General features: G+C 57.4%; 7 protein-coding genes across 7 annotated transcripts; 2 read left to right on the top strand and 5 right to left on the bottom strand.

Moving 5' to 3' along the window:
- Window positions 1–1002: 1002 nt before the first annotated feature.
- On the bottom strand, window positions 1003–1662 carry LY79DRAFT_477867 (acyl-CoA N-acyltransferase; the record flags this gene model as incomplete). Its single annotated transcript, XM_060553247.1, has 1 exon — window positions 1003–1662. A coding segment is annotated over one exon (660 nt), but the record flags the coding sequence as incomplete, so codon positions are not given.
- Window positions 1663–2434: 772 nt separating this feature from the next.
- On the top strand, window positions 2435–5392 carry LY79DRAFT_516979 (uncharacterized protein; the record flags this gene model as incomplete). The annotated part of the gene is made up of 4 exons (XM_060554874.1): window positions 2435–3405; window positions 3982–4974; window positions 5021–5139; window positions 5163–5392. The coding sequence occupies 4 exons, from the start codon at window positions 2435–2437 to the stop codon at window positions 5390–5392; spliced, it is 2313 nt and encodes a 770-aa protein (XP_060413414.1).
- Window positions 5393–6395: 1003 nt separating this feature from the next.
- LY79DRAFT_491545 (short chain dehydrogenase) lies at window positions 6396–7109 on the bottom strand (the record flags this gene model as incomplete). The annotated part of the gene is made up of 1 exon (XM_060553319.1): window positions 6396–7109. A coding segment is annotated over one exon (714 nt), but the record flags the coding sequence as incomplete, so codon positions are not given.
- Window positions 7110–8229: 1120 nt separating this feature from the next.
- On the bottom strand, window positions 8230–10284 carry LY79DRAFT_230990 (uncharacterized protein). The gene has a single exon (XM_060551677.1). The coding sequence runs from the start codon at window positions 10153–10155 to the stop codon at window positions 8518–8520; it is 1638 nt and encodes a 545-aa protein (XP_060413412.1). The 5' UTR covers window positions 10156–10284; the 3' UTR covers window positions 8230–8517.
- A 1524-nt stretch (window positions 10285–11808) lies between these two features.
- LY79DRAFT_555995 (aldo/keto reductase) lies at window positions 11809–13517 on the bottom strand. Its single transcript, XM_060557970.1, has 3 exons — window positions 12723–13517; window positions 12642–12662; window positions 11809–12578 (listed from the first exon to the last, which is right to left on the bottom strand). Exons 1-3 carry the CDS (start codon window positions 13056–13058, stop codon window positions 11883–11885), a joined length of 1053 nt encoding a protein of 350 aa, XP_060413411.1. The 5' UTR covers window positions 13059–13517; the 3' UTR covers window positions 11809–11882.
- A 470-nt stretch (window positions 13518–13987) lies between these two features.
- Window positions 13988–16739, top strand: LY79DRAFT_230931 (uncharacterized protein). The gene is made up of 2 exons (XM_060551676.1): window positions 13988–14322; window positions 14543–16739. The coding sequence occupies exons 1-2, from the start codon at window positions 14266–14268 to the stop codon at window positions 16571–16573; spliced, it is 2088 nt and encodes a 695-aa protein (XP_060413410.1). The 5' UTR covers window positions 13988–14265; the 3' UTR covers window positions 16574–16739.
- A 1909-nt stretch (window positions 16740–18648) lies between these two features.
- On the bottom strand, window positions 18649–20394 carry LY79DRAFT_580305 (uncharacterized protein; the record flags this gene model as incomplete). Its single annotated transcript, XM_060560094.1, has 2 exons — window positions 18649–19046; window positions 20334–20394. The coding sequence occupies 2 exons, from the start codon at window positions 20392–20394 to the stop codon at window positions 18649–18651; spliced, it is 459 nt and encodes a 152-aa protein (XP_060413409.1).
- Between the last annotated feature and the right edge of the window lie 1401 nt (window positions 20395–21795).

Below are 21795 nucleotides of genomic sequence, written 5' to 3'. Positions count from 1 at the left end.
GTGGGGGGGCAGATGACCATGAAAGGAATCAGAGCGAGAGCAAGAGGTGCTTTCCGAACTCTACCCATCACGCTTCGGCAGCCTACCTGCGACATGTCCCTTCGCATGCCGTTTTGTCTTGTGGCCTTATAGTTCGTCGCTTGCTGGATGTGCATACAGCCGATCTCCTTCCCGTCACAATTAGCTCGACAGGTCTGCAGCATTCTGAGCGCCGTTCTCGAGTATCACTCTTGGCCACTGGAGTGACAACACCACTTTCCCACGTCTGGCCGCAATCCTTTACTATCGCGGTGAAGGGTGTACCGGGAACGATGCATAAGAGAGTACAATACTCCCTGGCAGGTAGGCCGGCAAGATCCACAGCTTCGACGCTCGTTGATGCAGTCCACTCACTGCCTATCTGCCTCGGTAGTCGGTCTCTGGGTCTGGATCGAAGGTTGATATTCATGACCTTCCCCCACTACTTGTTTGAGTTATTGTTATTGGTACGGGGTGAATTGGTAAGGCCCTCGGCTCTTCCAAGTGTGTAACCGAGTTACCCGTCATTGCGGCACAAGCTGGTATACCACCAGTTCAGACGTTTATGGAAAGTTTATCGGGTCAGCAATGGGCTCAAAGAGTCAAGTGATGTTCTTCGCATACTCCGGCACAAGCTAGCTTGGTATAACCGAAGGCTGCAGAAGGCCTATACTATATGTACTTGGAATTCGGACCGCCACACCGTTAGTGTTGGGTGCCCAGTTTATCCGTCCTTAGACCAGCGTCAAGCACTTCCAAGTATAGCAACGATGGCTAAAGATAGAGTCGAAGGTCAAAGGTGTGTTGTTCGGTTCTACCATTGTTCATTTGATCGCTACAGCTACACCCCCAGACCACCCCATCCCGTGTTGGCTCTCGGGAAGTGCACAAGACCAACGACCAGAGACTGTGTGACTAGACGACATTCTTCGCTGGTCGAAACATGTATCTGAACGTGTATCTTCCCCAACCTCGATTTCCGCCCTTGCCACCAGGTGCCCATTCGTCCAAATCATAGTCGCTCCTCCCGACCTCCTCGAACCCGGCCTTGACGTACAGGCTGTGGCTCGTGGGCGAGGCATGTATCCAACACGGAAAACCCTGCGAGTCGACCTTCTCGAGCCCGTGCCGGACCAGCTTGGTCGCGACCCCTTGCCGCTGGTAGCGCGGGTCCGTCGCCAGAGCCTGCAACACCACGTACCTTTTCCCGCCGAGGTGCTTGCCCTCCCACGAAGTCATGTCCCTGAACATCAGCCCGCCCAGCGCCCGTGCGGGGTCTTGCTCCTTCTGCGCCTCGGGGGGAGGGCCGCGTTCGGCATGCCCTGCCTCGGCGCGGCCTGCCCCTGCGTCCGCCACCGGATCCCGGATAGGCGCGGGCTCCTCTTCGTACCCGGTCTTGACGATCCAGCACGACCAGCCGACCAGCCGCCCGTCCTCGTCCAGAGCCCTGGTGAGCTTGGCGGCGGGGTCCGAAATCCATCGTCTGATCGACCTGCCCATGACCTCGTGGTGGGCGTCCTCGTCCCGATTGAGGAGCATCAGGTTCGAGAACTGGTCGGTCTTGAAGGCCGCCGTGTGGACCCTCAAGAGAGCCGGCACGTCTTCGGCTTGAACGGGGGAGAGCGAGACCAGCGCGGGTTTACTATCAGCAACGCGTTTGTCCATTATGATTGTGGACCACGGAAGAGACGAGGCGGGGTGGGGGGTTCGATGCTGTTACGTGAGGGTACCAAGGAAAGAGGACGACGGTTCGGTACTAAAGAGAGAGGAAAGCCATCAGGGTTTTGATTTGTTGTTATGATTCAACCCCGCCTAATCGCAGACTATGATGCATTCAGATGTTAGACTGACATGATAACAAAGCGGGGTAGTGTCGATATGCGGCAACACGACATTAGCTCTTTGAGATCATGCGGAGTTCGACGTCTTGTGGAAATCATCCCGGTTCGCTTATATGGGGGCAAGTCGCTCCCATAAACATTGTCGAGGTACCGGCCGGCGCCCGCTGGCCCAAAAGTCGAGTTCATGGGCATTACACACGGGGTTTTTACTCGCTCAGAGCACAAGCGAAAGTGTCTTGACGCGAGCATTGGAATGATCGAGTCCCGTTGCGTTCACTCGCAACCGTGTAGCAACGAAGACAATCGTCTTTGAGTAAGCATCGCGGTGTTATACTAGGCAGACGCGATCCTACCGCACCAGGAGTGTGGGCTTATTGGTTAGGATGGTGGAGACATCTGACGGCAGGCCTCCAAACGTCCTGATCAACCAGAGCCGCTCCAGCTTCGCCTTCTTACAGACGAGTGAGTCACTTGGCTATTGTGACCTTTCAACCATCTCTGCCTTGTAAACTCAAGTGTGTTGTTTTCGTGTGTACGTTGAACGAGAATCGCGGCCTAGTCGCCGCTAAACAACTATGGCGTCCCCGAGTACAAACGAAGCCATCGCGGCAGGCGAGTCGCAGAAGCCTCAAGCGTCAGAAAACAGGGATTTGCTTGACCTCTATCAACGGCGAGGCGCCAGGACCCTGGCAATGATGGATGCATCTCGCAGCGAGAAGAAGCACGATGTCGATGGCCTTTCCGACAAGGACCTTGAGCGAATTACCATCTCCCTCAAGGACGAAGAGGAAGACGACAATGACCCACAGGAAAAGAAGTCTGTTGGTGAGACATCCCGCAGCTTCAGGCACTACACGTTTGTGAAACGATGGGAGCCGCTGAGCTCGCCAGACGAGAGCTGGGGGCCAACAAGGTCGTCGGATGCGACCTTGGACGTGGCGTGGTTCATCGCGTCGCCAGAGGTCCTGCCCGAGGATGACCCGGCGTATCTCTGCGACATGTGTCGGCACATCGACTTCAAGTTGCTGCTGTCCCAGCGCGGGCTCCCCTCGGGCGCCGTGCGGATCACTGTTCACGGCTTGTGGAGAGTGATGCAAGAAGAGAACAGTTGCTCCTTTTGCAGGATGCTGCGGCAGAAGATCACCGGCGACGGCCTTGTCTCCGGCATGACAGCAGAAGAGATCTCTGAAGGAGGCTTCTACCTCAACGTGGTCGACGAGGGCCCCGAACGTGCGCTGAGACTGGAGGTGGAACTCGAGGACCGAGCGGCGCAGAGGCCGGAGAGGTTTCTAGTGCACAAGATTGAGGAACTGTCGCGACAGCCTCTAGCTGGCCGAATCGTGCGGCAAGACCACGCTGACATGGGCCGCTTGAGGAACTGGCTTGGTATTTGCGAGGAGACGCATCAGGTTTCCAGTCAGGGAGCCGATCCCGACCTTACTTCGCTGCGAGTCATCGATACCGAGGAACTTTGCATCAAGGAGGTGGAGATGCCCTTCCGCTATAGCTGCCTCTCTTACGTATGGGGGAAGGGGAGTCAGACACAGTACACCACCGCGACAAAGGAGGCGTTAGAAGCACCGGAGGGATTGGCGGACAACTCCCTCGGCTTGCCCCAGACAATCAAAGATGCCATCAAAGTCACCCAGGAAGCCGGCTTGCGCTACTTGTGGGTCGATGCTCTCTGCATCCTTCAAGACGATGCTGCAGATAAGGCTAAACTCATATCAAAGATGGGGCTTATTTACGGCGGCGCGACGTTGACTATTGTTGCCTCTACGAACGCCGATCCCCAAGAAGGCCTCCCAGGAATGGGCACTGCCCCGCGTCCTACCGCCCAGACAACCGCAGAGATACAAGGCATGGCTCTAGCTGTTGCGCTGCATGACCCCCGGAGACCGGTACCGGACATCGAGGATTCCGTCTGGAGCTCGCGCGCGTGGACGTTCCAGGAGCGGGCTCTCTCACGGCGATCCGTCCACTTCACGCGCTCGCAGATGGTCTTCAAGTGCGTCCACGGCCCGGAGATGTTCGAAGAGTCCATGCCGGTCGCCGACCCGGCTTTCCGATACTCGACGACAGAAGACCGGATGAAGGAAAACCTGATGCCTCGCATCTGGAGCGATCCCTCGTTGGGACGGTTTGCGAACCGAGGCATCGCCATGGACCACGGGTTCGGCGATGCAATCATGTCGTCCGATGACATAGACTTGGAGAACTTCCGGCCCGACATGCTGAAGAAGAAGGCATCCGTCTTCAAGGTCACGGTGGACGCGGCCCGGGATTTCATGAGCTCCCTCGGCGAGGCCCAGGCATCGACGCCTTGGGATCTGTACCGCCTCGCCGTGGACGATTACACGAAACGGAAGCTGAGCTGGGAGTCGGACGCCGTCGACGCCTTTGGCGGCGTAGAGCATATCGTCAGGCAGGGCACGAACGCCAAGTTCTGGTACGGACTGCCCTCCTTCGCGTTCGAGCGATCCCTCATGTGGAATCCCGGAGAGGTCCTCGAAAGGCGTTCTCTGAACGGCAAATCCCTTTTCCCAAGCTGGTCGTGGGCCGCCTGGCGGGGCCATGTGTCCTATCGCGGAAGAGGTTGGAAGAACTCGATATGCTGGGAGCCTTTGCCTGTGATACGCTGGATGGTCAGGGTCGAACCCAAATGGATCATCGAGAACTTCAAGGAGTCGGGGGAGAGGACGGAAGAGGAGGTCGAGGAATACTCCAAGAGGGTGGCCCAGTCCAAAGTGCTGTTGCGAGAGCTCAACCCCTTTTCGCTTTACCATATGGACGACATGGAGGATGACGGCTGGGCTGTGGAACATGACGAAGGGCGTAACCGACATGTCTATTCCCACCCCGCTTACCAGAACGCAAGGTTCACATACCCGGCCAGTCTGCCGGGCCAGACTGTCGACGATCGCCCAGACGGGGCCGGCATGCTGTATTTCATGGCGCACGCTGTGCCGGTCGTGGCCTGCGACATGGCACAAGAACCCTTCAAGATGGAAATCGAGGACCGTCACCTGCAGATCGGTTACAACGACGAGGACCGCTCGGCAAACTACCGTCCGCCCTGGCAACGGATCGTCTACCACCAAGGCTACCGCGCCGGGTTCCTCAGCCTGAACGCCCCGTACGACCCGTCGGACGGCGCCGAGCACCACCTGGCCGCCATCACGCGCGGCAGCCTCCCACACGTGCCGCCGCCGGCGCCCGGCTGGGACGCCTACTGGGGCGCGCACCCCCATCAGATCCAGCACCAGCTTTTCAACCAGGAGTGGGTTTCGGGCCCGGGCAGAGCGAGCGTCCCCAACGAGACGGCGGAGCCGCGGACGGCGCCGCCGGACAACGAGAACGGAGACCCGCACTGGGACGAGGGACGGTTCAACGGGGTGGGCGTCATCGACGTGTACGACGTGCTGCTTCTGAGGGACCGGGACGGCGTTTCGGAGAGAATCGGGGGAGGGAAGGTCAATTACTGTGCTTTTTGGGCGGCTCGTCCGGAGGAGATGGTGGTTACACTTGCTTAGCTTTCGCTTTTCTCCATCACCCGACCGACTCTAGCGAACCGATTTTACGGCTATTCTCCTTGAGGTATCCATCGCCAGGTCGGCTTGAGTAGGAGAAAAAAAGGCATAGTTGCCATCGTTAGGTCTCCTATGGATGCCCCCCTCTCCCCGAGGTAGTATCAACTCTCCTAGGTTACCAACTAGGCACGTTGTGATCTGAATGGGTAAGGCGTGATAACAAGGGGGGCCACCCCCCCTCCCAAGGAAAAAGCGTGCAGGCACTGTATGGAAGAAAACATCATTTGCGATTGCCTACGACTAGTATGGTTCCCAAAGGCAGCAGTCAAGAAGTCGAGTCCAGGCGGCGGAGGGTCCGGAACTCGACTCTTGCCTCCATGGTCATGCAGCCTCTCTGGCCTCATCATTTCTGTTTCTGCGAGCTCCGCAGACTCGACCGAGGGGGAAAAGCTCTATATAGGCCTCCTCTGCCGTTCTTCCTTCGAACCGCGTAACCGTCTCCTCGGTTTCCCCTTCGAGCATCATCCACAAGCTCCTCCGACTGAAACCTTCGTATAAGATGTCATGTTATAGGATGTCGTAATTGTACGGTACGCATTTATACTCGGCGAAGCCCATCTCGTTTTTGAAGATCCGTATGGCATGACGCCAGGTGTACCGGACCGATTTCTTGCCCCCCCCCTCGTAAACAGCGCCCGACGGCCCTTCCAAATCACTCCTCCTTCCGGACCTTCTCGTCGTGCGCCGCGCGCCTCCTCCTCTCCGACGGCGCCGTCGCCAGCTTCCGCCCGAGCCACTCGGGCGCGCGTTCGAGGAACGCCCGCTGCGCGGCGTGCCGGAACCAGGGCGTCACCTCCAGCACCCCCCTCCGCGCCGCGCGGCCCGCCATTCCCACCGCCGCCTTGGCGAACGCCCGCGCGTCGGGCACGCCGCGCGGCCCGACCGACCCCGGGTTCGCCCGCGTGCCGCCGCTCACCTCCCCGGCCGCGACGCACAGCACGTCCACGGCCGCGCCGTCGGCCTTCATCTCCCGCGCGAGCGCCCGGCTGAAGGACGCGACGAAGGCCTTGGTGGCCGAGCAGACGGCCGAGCCCGGCTCGCTCCCCGCCGCCGCCGCCGTCGTCGTCGAGGAGGAGCCGACGTTGAGCACGAGCGAGGGCCCGTTCCGCGCGAGGGCCGGCGCCATCAGCCGCGTCAGGCGCGCCATGAACCGCGCGTTCAGGTCGATGGTCGCGTCGACCTCGTCGACGCTCATCTCCCGCAGCAGCGGCCACCCCTGCTGCTGCTGCTGCGCCGGCACGCCGCCCGCGTTGTTGACCAGCACCGTGACGTCGAGGTCCGCGAGGCCGTCGACGGCGGCCTGCAGCTGCCGCGCCGAGCTGGCGACGGGGTCGAGGACGACGAGGCGCACGGCGACGTCGCCCTTGAGGCGGCGCAGGCGGCACTCGGACTCGACGAGGGCGCGCGCGTCCTCGAGCTCGTCCACGTCGTGGCCGCACAGGACGACGTTGAAGCCGCGCAGGGCGAGCTCCTGCGCGCAGCCCAGGCCGACGCCCGCCGAGCCGCCGGTGACGAGGGCCCAGGACTCGAAGGGGCCGTTCTTCTGGTACCGCGTCAGCGGCACCGCGGGGAGGATCCGCAGCGCGAGGGCATCGTAGAGGCGGTAGGCCGAGTAGAGAACCCAGACGAGGCCGATGGTCTTGAGCGCCTGATCGAGCATTGTTGGATGTTTTCCGTTGATTGGCGGGGGGGGGGGGGGGGGAGTGCAGGACGGACGACGGGTTGAGGCTCCAAGTGTGGACGTCGAACCTGTTTCAGTGGCGGGGCGCGCGCAACGAAAACTAAGTCGGTGATTAGAAAAGGGGGGGGGGGGACGTGCTGGGTGTCTGTCGAGCAGAACAAGTCCCACCCTTTGTGGACGCGGGCCAGGGAACCCAAAAGCAAGCAAGCAAGCAGCTTTTGACGCTATTGTGGACGGACAGGATGTCTCGTAAAGAGATGGGCGCCTACGATTATAACTACAACTGCATACCTTGCTAAAGGGAAGAGAGCTACGTCACACAGACTTGGCCTGTTTTAATCTTCGGGGTAAACAGCATAAAGTTCTCCATGGCCTTCAACGCGGACGCTGATGAGATGCCGCGACCTGTCGAGAATTGACACCATATATCCCCTTTACTATGGGCGCACCTGACTCACCGTAGCCTCATCTCAACTCTAACTCACGATTGAGTTGAGAGGTCAATCTCTTGCGTCGCTCCCAGACTTACTGACGCACCATCTGCTGCTCACTTTACCATGTGGGTATGCTGCGAGGTCGCGCCCCAAGCAGCGGAGCGGCGTCAAGAAGATCTGTATCTCGCATGTCCAGCATCTCCATCACCTGGGCCGGCTTCTGAGCATCGTGACTGGCCCGTCGGTCCTGTCCGGGGGGTTAAGTCGATGATACAAGGGTTTGGACGTGGATCCCGTCTCGGGGTGGGTCGGGTTCATCGCTGAGCGCCCCTGTTTCAAGTCAACCGAACCCGGTATCCGTAGTCTCTTCATAATGCCACTTACCTCGCGGCCGGAGAACAGCTGGCCTGTTGGCAGGCTGCGAAGATGGTTGCAGAAGTCAGTCATTGGTTTTTGGCTTGTGTGCTGCAGAGCAGCAATCGCAATCCTATTTCAAGGCTTGGCCCGAGGGGAAGAAAAAAGAAGACTACCATCTAGCAGCTGTGGATGACTCGTGATCCTGCCGCTTTTCTAAACAAGGGTCCCCAATGAACCTGAACCAGAATCATCTATGCCCAAGAATATACCAACCAAAGGGAAAGAAAAAAAAAAAGGAAAGAAAAAAGTATAACATGAACAGTTAAGAATAGAGCCGAGGGCCGATGTGCAATAAATCAAACATTGCACCTCAATGGCGATGGCCATTGCCTTCCCTCCTGACGTCCGCTGTGACGGTTCGGGGTCCGTCGCGATCATGCTGTTACGATCCAATGCCAGAAAACACCGCCAGCCTCTGATGTAATGATGCCATTGCCCGTGTTGAATACAAGAAAACAAAACCAGATGTAATCGCCGGTCCCCCCCCCCAAACGCCATTGATGTTTGCCAACACCACGTATGCAATTCGATCTCGCTCAACGCACACGTTCATCGGTGTCGCTATCCTCGCCACTGTCTGTGAGGTCGACTGCCTTGCCCGCCTCGATTTCAGTCATCTCGCGCCAGGTGCTCCAGCTCAGCATGCCAAAGGCGAGCATGATCATGAGACCGCCGATGAGAGCCGCAGCGCTGAGGGGTTCGCCGGTGCGGAACCAGTCCGTGACGGCGACGATGAAGATGGTGAGCAGACTGGCCACGCTGGACAACACAGGACTCGTCAAGCTGATGAGAACCAGGAAGCTGCCGGCAAAAGTGGCGTTCATGACGACGCTGAACAAGAGCATCAAGGCGGTGTAGCCGGTCGGCAGGGCGAACAACTCGATTCCGGTCCAGTGCAAGATGGGCAGCGGGATCCAAAGCACAGTGAGGGTGAAGGCGCCGATGCAGGAACCAAAGGTGTTTGCGAAGACCATGCCGCGGCCTGGCGAGCAGCCGTCGGGCGGGCAAGCATAGCGCTTGTAGAGGACTTCGTACAGACCGTAGAGAACGGAGCCGACGCCAATGGTCAGATTGCCGGTCAGCCGCTCGCCGGCAGCTTGCCTGTGAGCGGCATCGTCGTCGGTAGGGCTGCTGTCACCGTATGCGACAATGAGGACGCCAGCAATGGCGACGAGGACAGCGAGGGACTTGTCCATGCGCAGGGGCTCCTTGAGCAAGGGAACGGAAAAGACGTAGGCGAAGAAGGCCGAGCAGTTGTAGATGGCTGTCAGATCGGACGGAGTCGTCATGTTGACGGCGACGTACCAGCTCAGGCCGGCAACCGTCAGGGCGCAGGTGATGAAGGCGGTGGTGCGGACGAGATAGAACCACGGCGAGGAGCGAGGGTGGGCGGGGTGACGCGACAGGTCGAGGTCCTGCTTCTGGACCATGACGGCGGTGGTGTGCACCAGCTCACGATGGCGGCGCCAGAACGAGGGCCAGGAGGTTTTGCGCTTGTTAATGCGCAAGATGAGTAGCTGGATTGGCCAGAGTATGACCCAGGAGCCATGGGTCAAGTAGAGCATGCAGTACGCCTTGTCCCAGTGCAGCTCCTGCTGGATGTATGCAGACAGCTCGGTCTGGATGACGAAGGAGATGAGGCTCAGGACGAGGAAGAAGGCGGCGTACATATACTTCCTCCTCGCGTTGGCCTTGACCGTGGAGGGAGAGTGGTTTCGCATGGTGGAACTTCGAGAGAAGGTCGGTCGGTTCGGGGTCAGCAAGGGGCTGGCTCCTCGGGAACGAGTTGAATAACTCCTGCCGCGGTGGTCGTCATCGCCATCGCGGACCTTGGGGTTGAGTAGAGGCTGGCCGGCGCGAGAGTGAGCGTTTCGGAGGAGGGGTGGCCGGTTGTCCATATCGTCGTTGTCTTCGTAGTCGTCGTCGTAGTCGTAGTCGGCGTCTTTGTCGTGCTCGAAGTAGTGGTCGTTGCCGCTACGCAATGCATCAAACTCGGCCAGGCGCGCGTCGAGTCCGGGGGTGCGTGCAGGACTACTGGCTCCACTACCGATGTAGTCTGAGATGTTGGAATCGCATGTAGTGGCGGTCAGAGGAGGGTTCTGGAACTGCTCGAGTCGGCGCAGATGGGGGAGGTTGAGGCTTCCGTCCGGCCCTGAGATGAGTCTGGGAGGCATAAGAAGGGATGTGCCAAAGGAGCGTCAGAAGGGAGAGGGACAAGGGAGGGTGGGAGAAAAGATAACGGCGGAAGATAAGAAAGAGGCGCAGAGAGGAAAAGGGACTAGGCAAGAAGGAGTGACTTGGAATCGGAAACCCAATTGCTACGAGAGATGCGCTGCAAGGAGAGTCGAGTAGGAAAAGGGAAAGGAAGGGAATAGGATGCGAGTCGCTTTGCTGCAGGAGATGCTTTGGTGTCACTTTTTGGGGGGAGTGGAACTATAGCACATGCACACTACTGAGTAGGTACCTTACTAAACAGGCACATGCCTGAATATCTAGGTGGGTTCTACTACCTGCAGATAGGTAGATACCTGCCCAAGTGCCTAAGTAGTCTACCTGACGTAGACTTGCATGCAGACAGGGACGCTGGACGTGGCCTCGGGACTCGAAAGATGCGAATTCCCAGTGGGGAAAAAAAGAGCCCGCCCCGGAATGCGCTGGACACTACTAAGAGTCCGCCTTGAGCACCGAGTATAAAAAAAAAAGTATCCGATGTGTACATGTTGGCGTCCGTGTCCGCGATGAGGGACTTGCACGAGACAAACAAGCAAACCCCCCGTTCAGCCCTTGTTGCCTGTTCATCTCAGGGAAGGGTTTAAACGCCTTCGGACGGATGGATAGGCCATGCCATGCCCCATCCTCTACGCCGAGACATCACTTGCTGCCTCACTTGGAAGTTGGCACAGACTGGAGGCATGGGCGGTTTTCGCGGAAGGGTCTTCCCCCCATCTTTTTCATCTATTTCCGTCTTTTCCCCTCACTCTCCGATATCCAGTGAGGCACACGCAACGCCGTCTCAACGTTCTGTACCACACACCTACCTCACATATCTGTACACTCTGTATACGCTACTTGGACGAACACGCGCATACACTAATACAGCCCTTCCCACTCTAACCTCACCCAAGTACCATGGTGTACTTCCAGTAAGCAATCATTCGTCCTGTGTATGTGCGTGTGTATGTGTGTGTGTGTGTGTGTGTGTGCGTCTGTCCCTACCGCACTGACCAGAACTAAGCCTGCCAGGTCCATCCTTGAGATGCCAGACCGCAAGAGCACCAGCCAGCACCTGTCCCGACTGTGTTACGGATATAGTATAGTAGTATCACGGCACCGCGCCGATTACTAAGGTAGATACCGGATCTGTCACAAGTTGCGCTCATGAGCGACGCGACAAGCCCAGTCAGTCACCTGCGGCTGCATCTGATAAAAACCTTCACGCTGTGAAGCCGGTCGCCAGTCCGCCCATGTCTTAGACTACCGGTAGTGCGCCCGGTTATCCCTGTAGACCGCTGCCGTGGTAGAGCAGAGGGCCTCAAAAAGTACCACCTCGACCCCCATTCTACGCCATCACGCATGCAGTCGCATGACTGGCATCGACCCGCTGCCACACACTCTCATTGGCACACACTCACACTCGCGCTCACATACACTCACACGCTCTCTCACACTCTCTCAGTCACGTCACACACACATCTCGCGCCGCGCATCGCAGTAAGGACTGACTGCAAAGTAGTTAGGTGCCCTTCGCGTGCGCCAATTTTGACATGTGATAGGTCCATTTATTCGTCCACAACTGCAACATCGCCCTTGCCGGCTGTCTGTCTGTCTGTCTGTCTGTCTGTCTGTCTGTCATTGCCTGCCCTGCCTATCTACGGTTATTCGCACTCCACTTCATCATCCATCACTTGGCCCCTGCCCCGAACAGCGCATCCCGGGTATCGTACTTGTACTCGAGATCCAGGTGCCAGTAGTTGGCCGTGTCCGCCTTGGAGATGGCCCACGCCTGGTCGAGCGCCTGGATAACCTCGTCGGGGAGCGGGCCCTTTTCGAGGTGGTCGAGGTTGTTCTCGAGCTGCTGCACGCTCGAGATGCCAATGATAATTCCGTCGTTGCCATCCTTGATCTTGAGCGCCGAGTGGTGCACCGTCCATCGCAGCGCCGTCTCGATCATGCTGAGCCCGTTCTTCTCTACCGCCGCCTCGATGGTTTCCAGCGCTCTGAACGTGCTCTCGCGGAAGTAGCGCCCCCGGTAATTACCCCCCGTGCCGTTGTGGTCCGAGAACCGGCCCTCGGTCGGCACCATGTCCTTGGACTTGATCTTGCCCGAGAACAGCCCGCCCGCGATCGGGTTGTAAACAACAAGGTCCAGTCCGTAACGTCGCAGCGCCGGGATCAGCTCGGACTCGAGGCTGCGGGTAATGACGTTGTACATGCCCTGGTACACCGTCGGCCGAACCCATCCGTTGTACTTGCACGTCAAGACCACCTCGGCCACCTCAAATGCAGTGAAGTTGCTCAGGCCAAGCTTGACGAACTTGCCTTGCTTGTGGAGCTTGTCCAGAGCCTCGAGGGTCTCGGCAAACGGCGTGGCACGGTCCTGCAAGCCAGTGTTAGTCGGCCCATGTCGGCCTTGGTCACGACGGATGAGGTCAACTCATACCGGAGCATGAAGGTAGAGAATCTAGGTGATTTCATTAGCTCGTCTCTTCGCAGATAACGGCGCGGCACAATATCGGCTCACATCGACGCAGTCAGTACCCAGCTCCTTCAAGCTCGTCTCCACCGACTCGAAAACCTTGGCCGCGGCATGGTCGCCAGCCTGTCCGGGATATTGGACCTTGGTGGCCAGCGTCAACCCTCTCTCCTTCCACTTAGCCTCACGGGTGAAGGCTTCCTGCTGCCCACCGACGTAGACACGGGCAGTGTCGACCTCGTTGTAGCCACGGCTCTGGAAAACGTCGAGAGCCTTGTTGAAGGTCTCCAGGTCGGTGATTCGGGCGCCGTCAGACTCCTTGGGTCCGAAGGTCATAAGACCCAGGATAACGCGGTCCTTGGGGGTTGAGGCGACGAGAGGCATGATGATTGCTGGGGACCCTTGAGTAAGATGGACAATGCGGATACAAAAGCGGGGAGTCTAAGGATCGGGGAGTTGCCTACCAGACAAAGACACAGCTGTTCCTTCTGAGATTCTCAAAGGGGATATATATTGGACGTTGTTTATGTATGAGGCCTTTTGCTCCGGTGTCGATGTGATCGGAGTTACAAGCGTCTTGTGTCCGAAAGCGATGTCGTGATGAGATAGACTTCCAGGGGGACGTGCTCGTAGTGGGGGATGAAACCCCACCATCTTTGCGGGGCAAAGACACATGCGACAACGCAAGACGTCACCGAGATAGGGGGGTTACTGATGAATAAGAGCTTCCTATTCTGAACTGGAGGCTGCTAATGGTCTCCCTTCCTTCCCGAATGGGTTGGATTGGAATTGAGTAAGTTACAAGCTGGAGCGTTGGCAACCGCCCTATTGTCAAAGAGTGACGTCTTGCTTTATCGGGATCAACATTAACTCCTAAACCCTAGCTCCTGTATGCGCCATTCTGTTGTCAAGGCGACTTAGTGCAAGACCGTCTTGTGCAACTATCCATGGAACAAAGATGACTCTGAATGGCTTGTGTATACAGATGGCTTGACAAACATTTTATATGCACGTCTATACTGGACGTGTCCTGTTTTTTGAATACCTACCTAGGGATACTTGCATCGACGTATCCGTACTGGGTGCTTACTCTCGCAAGACCCGGTAATGGAACGGGAACATGATACGGAATCATACAGACCCTTGACGGATAGAAAGCTTGGACGTCCTGATTAAAGACTAGACGGCACGTGACCTGCCATCAGGAGCAAGGTGTCCCACTGTCTGGTAATGACGCTCGGGCCACCTTTTCTTTCGCGCTGCTTAAGTGCCTGCCCTGCGCGCGTAAGGTAATCTAAGAAGGCGCGTCTCGCGTCACCGACGTGCCACTTCCATCACCCGAAGTGCATCCACTCAATCTGGTGAAATCTTCCGTGAAGCCGATCCTCAGCTACAAGCCTCACCGAACGACCCTCTCTCGCCCAACAACGTGCCTTACGCCACACAAAAAAGACGAAAACTCCGAGTGACCTCCTGCAATCGACCACCATCTCGTCGATTCTCCTTGCCGCCGACCGAAACGACCTGTCCCCAAATTGTCTCTTGACCAGTTTGCGACAAGTCGGCAGGGCCTGTCCCTTGCTCCAGGCTGATGACGATGGTCAAGGGCAATGCGCAGCCCGGCATCTACAGTGCCACCTACAGTGGTGTAAGTCCATGTCTCTTGGATTGTAAAGATATCTATTGTCCGGGCCTCGTGGGGTTCTCATCCTGTCACCCCGAGCCGCCTGGCCAGGCTGGGCGCTTAAAATGCTTCCCCATGGAAGGGGATGGCTTCAATGTCAACGTCGAAATCAAGCATGCCCAGTGACATATTGGCCCGCTCTGTTCCAATTGGCACCGTATATGCTAACTCGTCGTACGACTAGATCCCCGTTTACGAGTTCCAATTCGGAGATGACCTCAAGGAACATGTCATGCGACGGCGGCAAGATGATTGGATCAACGCTACACACATTCTAAAGGCCGCTGGCTTTGATAAGCCAGCACGAACACGCATTCTCGAGCGCGAGGTACAGAAGGAGAAGCACGAGAAGATCCAGGGCGGATACGGAAAGTACCAGGGCACATGGATCCCCCTCGACAAGGGCGTCGCACTCGCCCAGCGCAACAACATCTACGACCGTCTGCGGCCCATCTTCGAATACACCCCGGGCGATCAGAGCCCGCCGCCGGCCCCCCGGCACACAAGTAAACCAAAGGCACCAAAGAAACCCGCAGTGCCCAAATGGCCCGGTACGAACATCCAGCAACAGCACCAGCAGCAATTACCACCACAAGTCCACGCCCCTGCTAACTCGGCGCAAGCCGCACTCCCGCCGGCAGAAGAGTACGATGTCGGCGACTCGGTCATGAATGATGATGATACCCCAGACAACCTCACCGTTGCCTCGGCCTCGTACATGGGTGAGGACGACCGCTTCGACCTATCCCATCAGTCCACCGGCCACAGAAAGAGGAAGAGAGAAGAGGCGATCCAGGACCTAACGCAGCAGCAGCACTCCGTCTACGGAGACGAGCTCCTCGATTACTTCCTTCTCTCTAGAAATGAGAAGCCAGCATACCGCCCCGAGCCCCCGCCCAATTTCCAGCCCAACTGGATCATCGATTCCGAGGAACACACGGCGCTTCACTGGGCTTCGGCCATGGGTGATGTGGATGTCATCAAGCAGCTCCGTCGGTTCGGTGCCAGCTTGAGCGTGCAGAACGTGAGGGGAGAGACTCCTTTCATGCGTGCGGTGCATTTCACCAACTGCTACGAGAAGCAAACGTTTCCCCAGGTCATGAAGGAACTCTTCGACACCGTTGATGCCCGGGATGCTTCAGGCAGCACAGTCATCCACCACGCCGCGGTGATGAAGAACGGGAGGGTGGTCAGCCACTCGTGTTCGAGGTATTACCTCGACAACATCTTGAACAAGCTGCAAGAAACGCACGATCCCGCCTATGTCCAACAGCTCATTGATGCGCAAGACGAGCAAGGCAATACTGCCCTCCACCTCGCGGCGCAACGCAATGCAAGGAAATGCATCAGGGCACTCCTCGGCCGCCAAGCGTCAACCGATATCCCCAACAGCGAGGGCGTACGAGCGGAAGATCTCATCGCCCAGCTCAACGCCACAAAGAAAGAGCGCGGCCCCCAGCGTTCCTCGTCGCCCTTCGCGCCCGACTCCCAGCGCCACGTCTCCTTCCGCGACGCGATGCCAGAAAGAATGACGGCCAGCAAGAAGCTTGCCCTCTCGTCGTTCAGCTCGGAGGCGGCTAACACAGTGCACGCGCGCATCACGCCGCTCATCATGGAGAAGTTCCAAGACCTCGCAGGGAGCTACGACGAGGAGCTCCGCGAAAAAGATCAGGCAGAAAAAGAAGCCCGTCGCATCCTCTCCAACACGCAAGCCGAGCTCGCCGCTGTGCGACAGCAGATCGCCGAGCTCGAGGCGCAGCTCGAGCCGGACGACGGCGCGGCGCAGATCATGAGCGAAGCCAACCGCGCCAAGCACCAGGTCATGTCCCTCATCACCCACCAGAACCGTCTGCACGTGCAACAGGCCTTCGACCAAGAGATAAGCAAGCTGAACGGTGACGTCGACGAAGCCTCGTATGAGGACCGTCTGTCCCTGGCGAAGCAGCTGCAAGCCATGCTCTCGGAGCAGCGGCAGTCCGAGTCTGACTATGTCGAGGCGCTCAGCATGGTGGGCACGGGCGAAAACATTGACAAGTACCGCCGATTGCTGCGCAAGTGCCTGCCTCCTGCCGATGCCGAGAACCTGGACGAGAACCTGGATAACCTCATCGAGATGATGGAGGAGGATCGCGACCTGCCAGGCGATGGCTCAGGACTCGAACCCATGGACGTTGGAATGAGCGGCATCGGCATCGGCATCGGCATTGGCATTTAGTCCCAGTGGCACCGGCTGTTTGTTGGATTACCAGCAGGCGCCAAGGCAGGTGAACAGACACATCACTCGGCCGTATCCTGAGCAATCAGCGGTTGGATGTAAGATTTACGACGCGACTCTATGGAGCTCGCCTCGCCCGGTCCATGTGATGTTTTTACAAAGTGTCTTTTCCGCCTGATTCCAAAAAGGGGAGATATCTTCAATGCACAGGGGTTCGGGATTTTCTGTCGATTTCTATTCGGTGTTTTACGCTCAAGCAAGGGCAGGGCGGAGCAGGGCAGGGCAGGGCAGGCAAAGCAAAGTACGCTTTACGCTTTGGGTTTTCTTCTCTTCATTTCCAACTGGCGTTTTGAGGATTCACGGGAAAAGGGGAAAGTGTGGGATGGTTGTGCGGAAGCGGATCTGAGGCGAGCAGAAGAAGAGCACTTTGAAGAGGCCACCAAGCGCGCAAGTGTTTTTGTCTGACTAGACCTTGTGTAATTCTTGGCGGGGTTCGAAAGCGAGAGAGAGAGGGTAGGGGAGAGGAGATGGAGACCTGGAAAGACAAAGAGTGCCGCGTAATCGTAACGAAGTTTCTCACGCAGAGTCCGGACATGACAAACGGACCATCATCATGACAAACCCTCTGTCCGTTTCCCCGGTGATGCTGACTGATGGCGGGACGGGAAGGGTACCCGACACCGATCCCCGACGTGTCAGCCCGGCCGCTCGAATAGTGTGGGCAAGGAAGCTTGTCGTGACGGCTGGCGGGCTGACTCGGCGTACCAGCCAGCCATCACGACGCCTCATCCCCATTATCTTGATTTCAAAGTTCCGGGCCTAAAGGCGGGGGTGTAGGGTCTCGTGATCCACGGCGTCACGTCCACCTGGTGATACTTTTGGGGGGGGGGGGGGGGGATATTACCTCTTTTGGCAATGCGATGCCCGTCGGGCCCGGGCGACGAGATTAGTATGTGAGAAGGGCGTAAGAAAGGAGTCAGCTTAGCCGTCGACGCTCACCGCAATAAAAAACAGCGACGACTCGGTGTCGCGAGGGAGACCGACCGCCTGACGTTTTGTTCGTCGCCCCGAGGTTCCCGGGTTCATGCGCGCAACCGAGCCAGCACCATGTTTGCGTACTTTGCAACTACTGACGTCGTTTCGACCGCAACGATTCGGTACCGTTAGAGGCAATGTGCGAGGTTGGGTCACGACGGGATGCAGGGCTGACTCGACTCCGACGTCGTCGGAGCAGAGCCGCAGGATCCGAACATTGGTCATGGGCGGGGGAGGAAGGCGTTCATCCGAGGCCAAGACGCGGGCAGGAGTCGGACAAAGCGTGATGTTGTGACCAGTCTAGTCTTTCGCTGTAGAAAGGTATCCTTGGAGAGGAATCATGTCTGCCGTCGCCGCAGTCGCAATTTGCATGGCTTGGCATGATTCGTCAACCGGATGTGGTGTTCCGCGGGTGTGAAAGGGCCGTCAATTATCAAGTATCGGCTGCGCGCGCCAAGGCTGGAGGCACGTCGTATCTTGACCTGTAGCATTGAAGCACAAGGCTACGATGGTGATCAAGTATCGGGGCATTCTGAAAGCTACACCCGTGGGGATTATCATGATCTGATGATGGCCAAAGCGCGCCATGAGAGGTCTCACCGAATGAGTGGCGATGGCAGGCAGTGGGTGCATGGCTCTTCGACTCGTCGTCCCTCCTGACACGAGAATTGTCGCTAGTGCGCCCGACTTGGCAGCAGGACCCTTTAGCGGCTTTACGTGAAGATACTTTGCAGCGGGTACATCAACAGTTCGCATTCGGGTGAGCGAGGCGGTCAGCGGAAACTGCGGTGACATGGAAACGACAGGCCAAGGCTAGATGGCCAAGTTCTGAGGCGATTTCATAAAGCCTGGCCACCCTGGCTAACCCCCCCCTTTTCCCCCATCGAAGCAAACCGATGGTACATCCGCATGCTAGTCAGGCAAAGTATTCGAGAAGGGTCAGCCAATGGGATTCCAATGACCAGGGGGACGTCTAAGGGCTTGGCCGGGGGGAGTGCCTAGTGGATGAGGGCCGATTAACATGCTGACGCGAGGGTATGTCATGATCTTCGTAAGGCTGAAGTGCGCGAGGGTCCCGAATGACTTCGCATTCCTGGGGCCTTAGGGGGCTGGGATGTGTGCAAGGGGAGAGAGCAAGGGAGGCTGCCGGCGATGCAGCGTGAATGGCCGTGACAGCCGCGACCACGAGGGCCGATGTTAAATCGGTCCAGTCCGCTGACGCCAGATGAAAGATTGTACCTTTGCCGCTGGGGTTCGGACGTGACAAGCTTGGGTTTTGTGACACATCTCAATGGTGCATTGCAGATTTCATGCATGGTGAGGTGACGACGGTCGGCTGCATTTCGAGGTTGGAGCAAGACGACATCTGGATAAGCACTTGGCCGAATCCCCATGTTTTGGCCCGGACTAGGAACGGCACAGTACTTTTCCTGCCCCCCTTGTTCAGCGCACGGCAGGCAAATGCTGCAAGACGCATGGCCTTGGAAGCCCCGGTGGCTTGCTTGGCCAAGGGCGTGTGGTACAGATGTGTCTGTAATACGAGACGTTTGGTGGTGGCAACATCGAATTCTCACAAGAGTTTTTTATTATATTTTTCCCCCCTGGTCCCTAACCCTCGACGCCGTCTCGGTACCGCTTGCACCCTAGCGAAAGAGGCGATGGAGTGTCTACTCCGGGCGTTGCGAGATTGTGGACGGCGGCCAAGGAATGAGAGAACACGTGTAGGTCAATTTTTGTGTTCTTCGGGAACGATCGGCAGGCAGAACGGTTGGGTGAGACGTTAGCAGAAGAGGGGACGCTACACAAGGCCTGCACCAGTGCGCAGAATCTGTCAAGCTGCTCCCACCGGGCTGTCATAGCGGGCGTTGCTTGGGAATGACTTGCAGGCTTGCCGAGAGCTGTTCCTGCTCCTGAGAAGTCCAGGGTGACCGGGATGCGCGACCAAACAGGACCGGCGAATGAAGGATTCGTAAGGAGGCGAGAAAGGAACAGGATCTTTCCCTCGTAAACTCGTCAATGGAAATTGCCTTGGACAAGGGGCCCGGCAAGGCAAGCCAGGGCCAACGTTCATTAGAGGAAGGGCGATTGAGACATGGTCAGCGAAAGACTATGCACGTTTGCGTTGGTTGGCATCGAGAAGTCAAGTGGCAGCGTTTTGGTTGCACCCGGGCCTAGGGCCGGCTGCCTGAGGGGACAGGGACAGGGACAAGAACGGGAACTCATTGGGATAGGTACACGTCTTCGTCCATAGGGAAAACGGGACCCCACGGACGGCGATGCGGCCGCGTCGGCTCCGTGGCTCGGCGCCCCATTTCGGGAGGGGCATCTGCAATCTAAAGTCAGTCCGCGTGCTTCTAAGGGAGACACAAGAATAGACACGAGTGCGTCTCTCAGAGAGGTTGATTCGTTACCGTGGTGTCGGGGACGAGCTGAAAATGCGTTGGGAATGGATGGACTAGAAAAAGGGGGTCGCGGGGGCCGGATTGGTGGCTGTGTCGGCGAGGTGCGGCCGCAACGCTGCATCTCTGGCAAGTAAAGCGAGTGAGAGGCCGTTTGGCATCATCATGCATGCCATGGCGCTGAAGGGGGGCGGGAGGCGAAACCAAACAGCGAGGAAATGTCGAAAGGAGCTGTTGGATGTCTGGGCCAGGATATGATTGATGGTGGCCGCGGATGCAAGATGTACCCCCATCTCGAGGATATGAAGCTCGGAACGGGACCTTACAGGCGGGAGCAAGTGCGATGATCAGCAACAGCAGCAGCAGCAGCAGCGACTTGAGGTTCATTTGCGCGCATAAGGGACGGCTGGCATGGCGGCATGCAATGTCGTCTTTTGGCCATTAAGAGGGGGGTTTTCTAATCGTGCAGTAATGCAAGGCAGGCGCGACGGGGTTTCGTATGGGCACCATTTGTCATCAGCAGCGCCTGAATACAGGAAGGATGGATGTGGACGCGGCTTCTCCAGGATAATCACGATCCAACAGGACAGGACCAGCAACACATCAAGGATGACAGCGTGAAGTTGGTAGGAACGACCTGTCCCCGCGATGCGATGTGATGTGATGCTCTCACTGGAAAACGAAGAAAAAAGCCATCACACGGGCGGGGGATCGATCCCCTCTGCCTTACTTACGTAGGTACTTACCTACTTAGTATACGGAGGAGAGTGAGTGAGTGTATGATTCCGTACGCTCGGACATCACAGCCAGTCGCTTTCCGAGGCTACTCCCAAAGGGGAAGGCAGTCGCGCATGCCTATCTGGATAGGTACCTACCCAAAGATACCCAAAGTTGGTAGAGTGGTATACAGTATACACAATGTAGGAGCAGGTAATTGGACGACATGCCTTCCAATGTCTGACTTGCCAGCTTCCTGTTGCCTTCTACAGCATTGCCCCAAATTAGTCACTGTCGTGGACGGCAAGGGCCACCGGCGATGAGAATAACTCGGGCCAAGGCCACCAGATGACAGATGTGGGCGATGCATGAATCAAACTATGCATAGTTTGGACGACGTACTGGTGTTTTCTTTTTTTTCTTCTCCTTTTTTCTTTTTAATTACTAAATTCGTGCTCAGGAACCCTTGGGGAATGCACCTCTCGAAACATTGTTCCACCTTTGGTTGGATGGAAAGAGCGAATGGAAGGCTCTTGCCGCTTCAACGCCGGCTGAATGAAGGATGCTTTTCTGGCCAGACTAGGTATCACGCATCACGCATCGTCGTCGCTTTTCATGCCTTCGCATAAGCCACATCAGACAATTCAAAGTTCCAATCCGAATTCAGTGCACGCCATGTCTTCGAAGCCTTCAACCTAGGGACGGGCCCATCGTCTCTCTCTCTCTCTCTCTCTCTCTCTCTCTCTCTCTCTCTCTCTCTCTCTCTCTCTCTCTCTCTCCACACACACACACACACACACACCACAAAGCTTCCCGTAGCACACCACTTTCCTGTCAGGAATCTAGATCCAGATAGGCACGCTCCTCCTCCGCCTGATTCCGATTTCACGGCCACCGACACTGCCAAACATCGTACTGGCCTTTGGCCCTGTTAACCCAGTTGGGCGTGATGGATCTGGATCAGTAGTCACAGTCCAATCCTTCTTCGTCGTCGCCCAGGGGCGTACGTCTAGGCATCCTCCCTCCCGGTAGACAGTCACGCCCGGTCAACGCCACATCCATCCTGCTATG

This window comes from Colletotrichum navitas (assembly GCF_030913465.1).
Source record: "Colletotrichum navitas strain CBS 125086 chromosome Unknown LY79scaffold_35, whole genome shotgun sequence".
Classification (NCBI taxonomy): Eukaryota; Fungi; Ascomycota; class Sordariomycetes; order Glomerellales; family Glomerellaceae; genus Colletotrichum; species Colletotrichum navitas.
The sequence above is the reverse complement of the archived record's forward strand: the minus strand, read 5'-3'. Positions and strand labels throughout refer to the sequence as shown.

What these genes read in the sequence shown, in the direction of transcription:
- LY79DRAFT_230990 (XM_060551677.1), bottom strand. Translation starts at nt 10,155, where the DNA reads ATGCCTCCCAGACTCATCTCAGGGCCGGACGGAAGCCTCAACCTCCCC.
- LY79DRAFT_555995 (XM_060557970.1), bottom strand. Translation starts at nt 13,058, where the DNA reads ATGCCTCTCGTCGCCTCAACCCCCAAGGACCGCGTTATCCTGGGTCTT. An exon ending in TGGGTACTGACTGCGTCGAT is followed by an intron (nt 12,663 to 12,722) that starts GTGAGCCGATAT and finishes GAAATCACCTAG; the next exon opens with ATTCTCTACCTTCATGCTCC. An exon ending in TTCTCTACCTTCATGCTCCG is followed by an intron (nt 12,579 to 12,641) that starts GTATGAGTTGAC and finishes ACTGGCTTGCAG; the next exon opens with GACCGTGCCACGCCGTTTGC.
- LY79DRAFT_230931 (XM_060551676.1), top strand. Translation starts at nt 14,266, where the DNA reads ATGACGATGGTCAAGGGCAATGCGCAGCCCGGCATCTACAGTGCCACC. An exon ending in ACAGTGCCACCTACAGTGGT is followed by an intron (nt 14,323 to 14,542) that starts GTAAGTCCATGT and finishes TCGTACGACTAG; the next exon opens with ATCCCCGTTTACGAGTTCCA.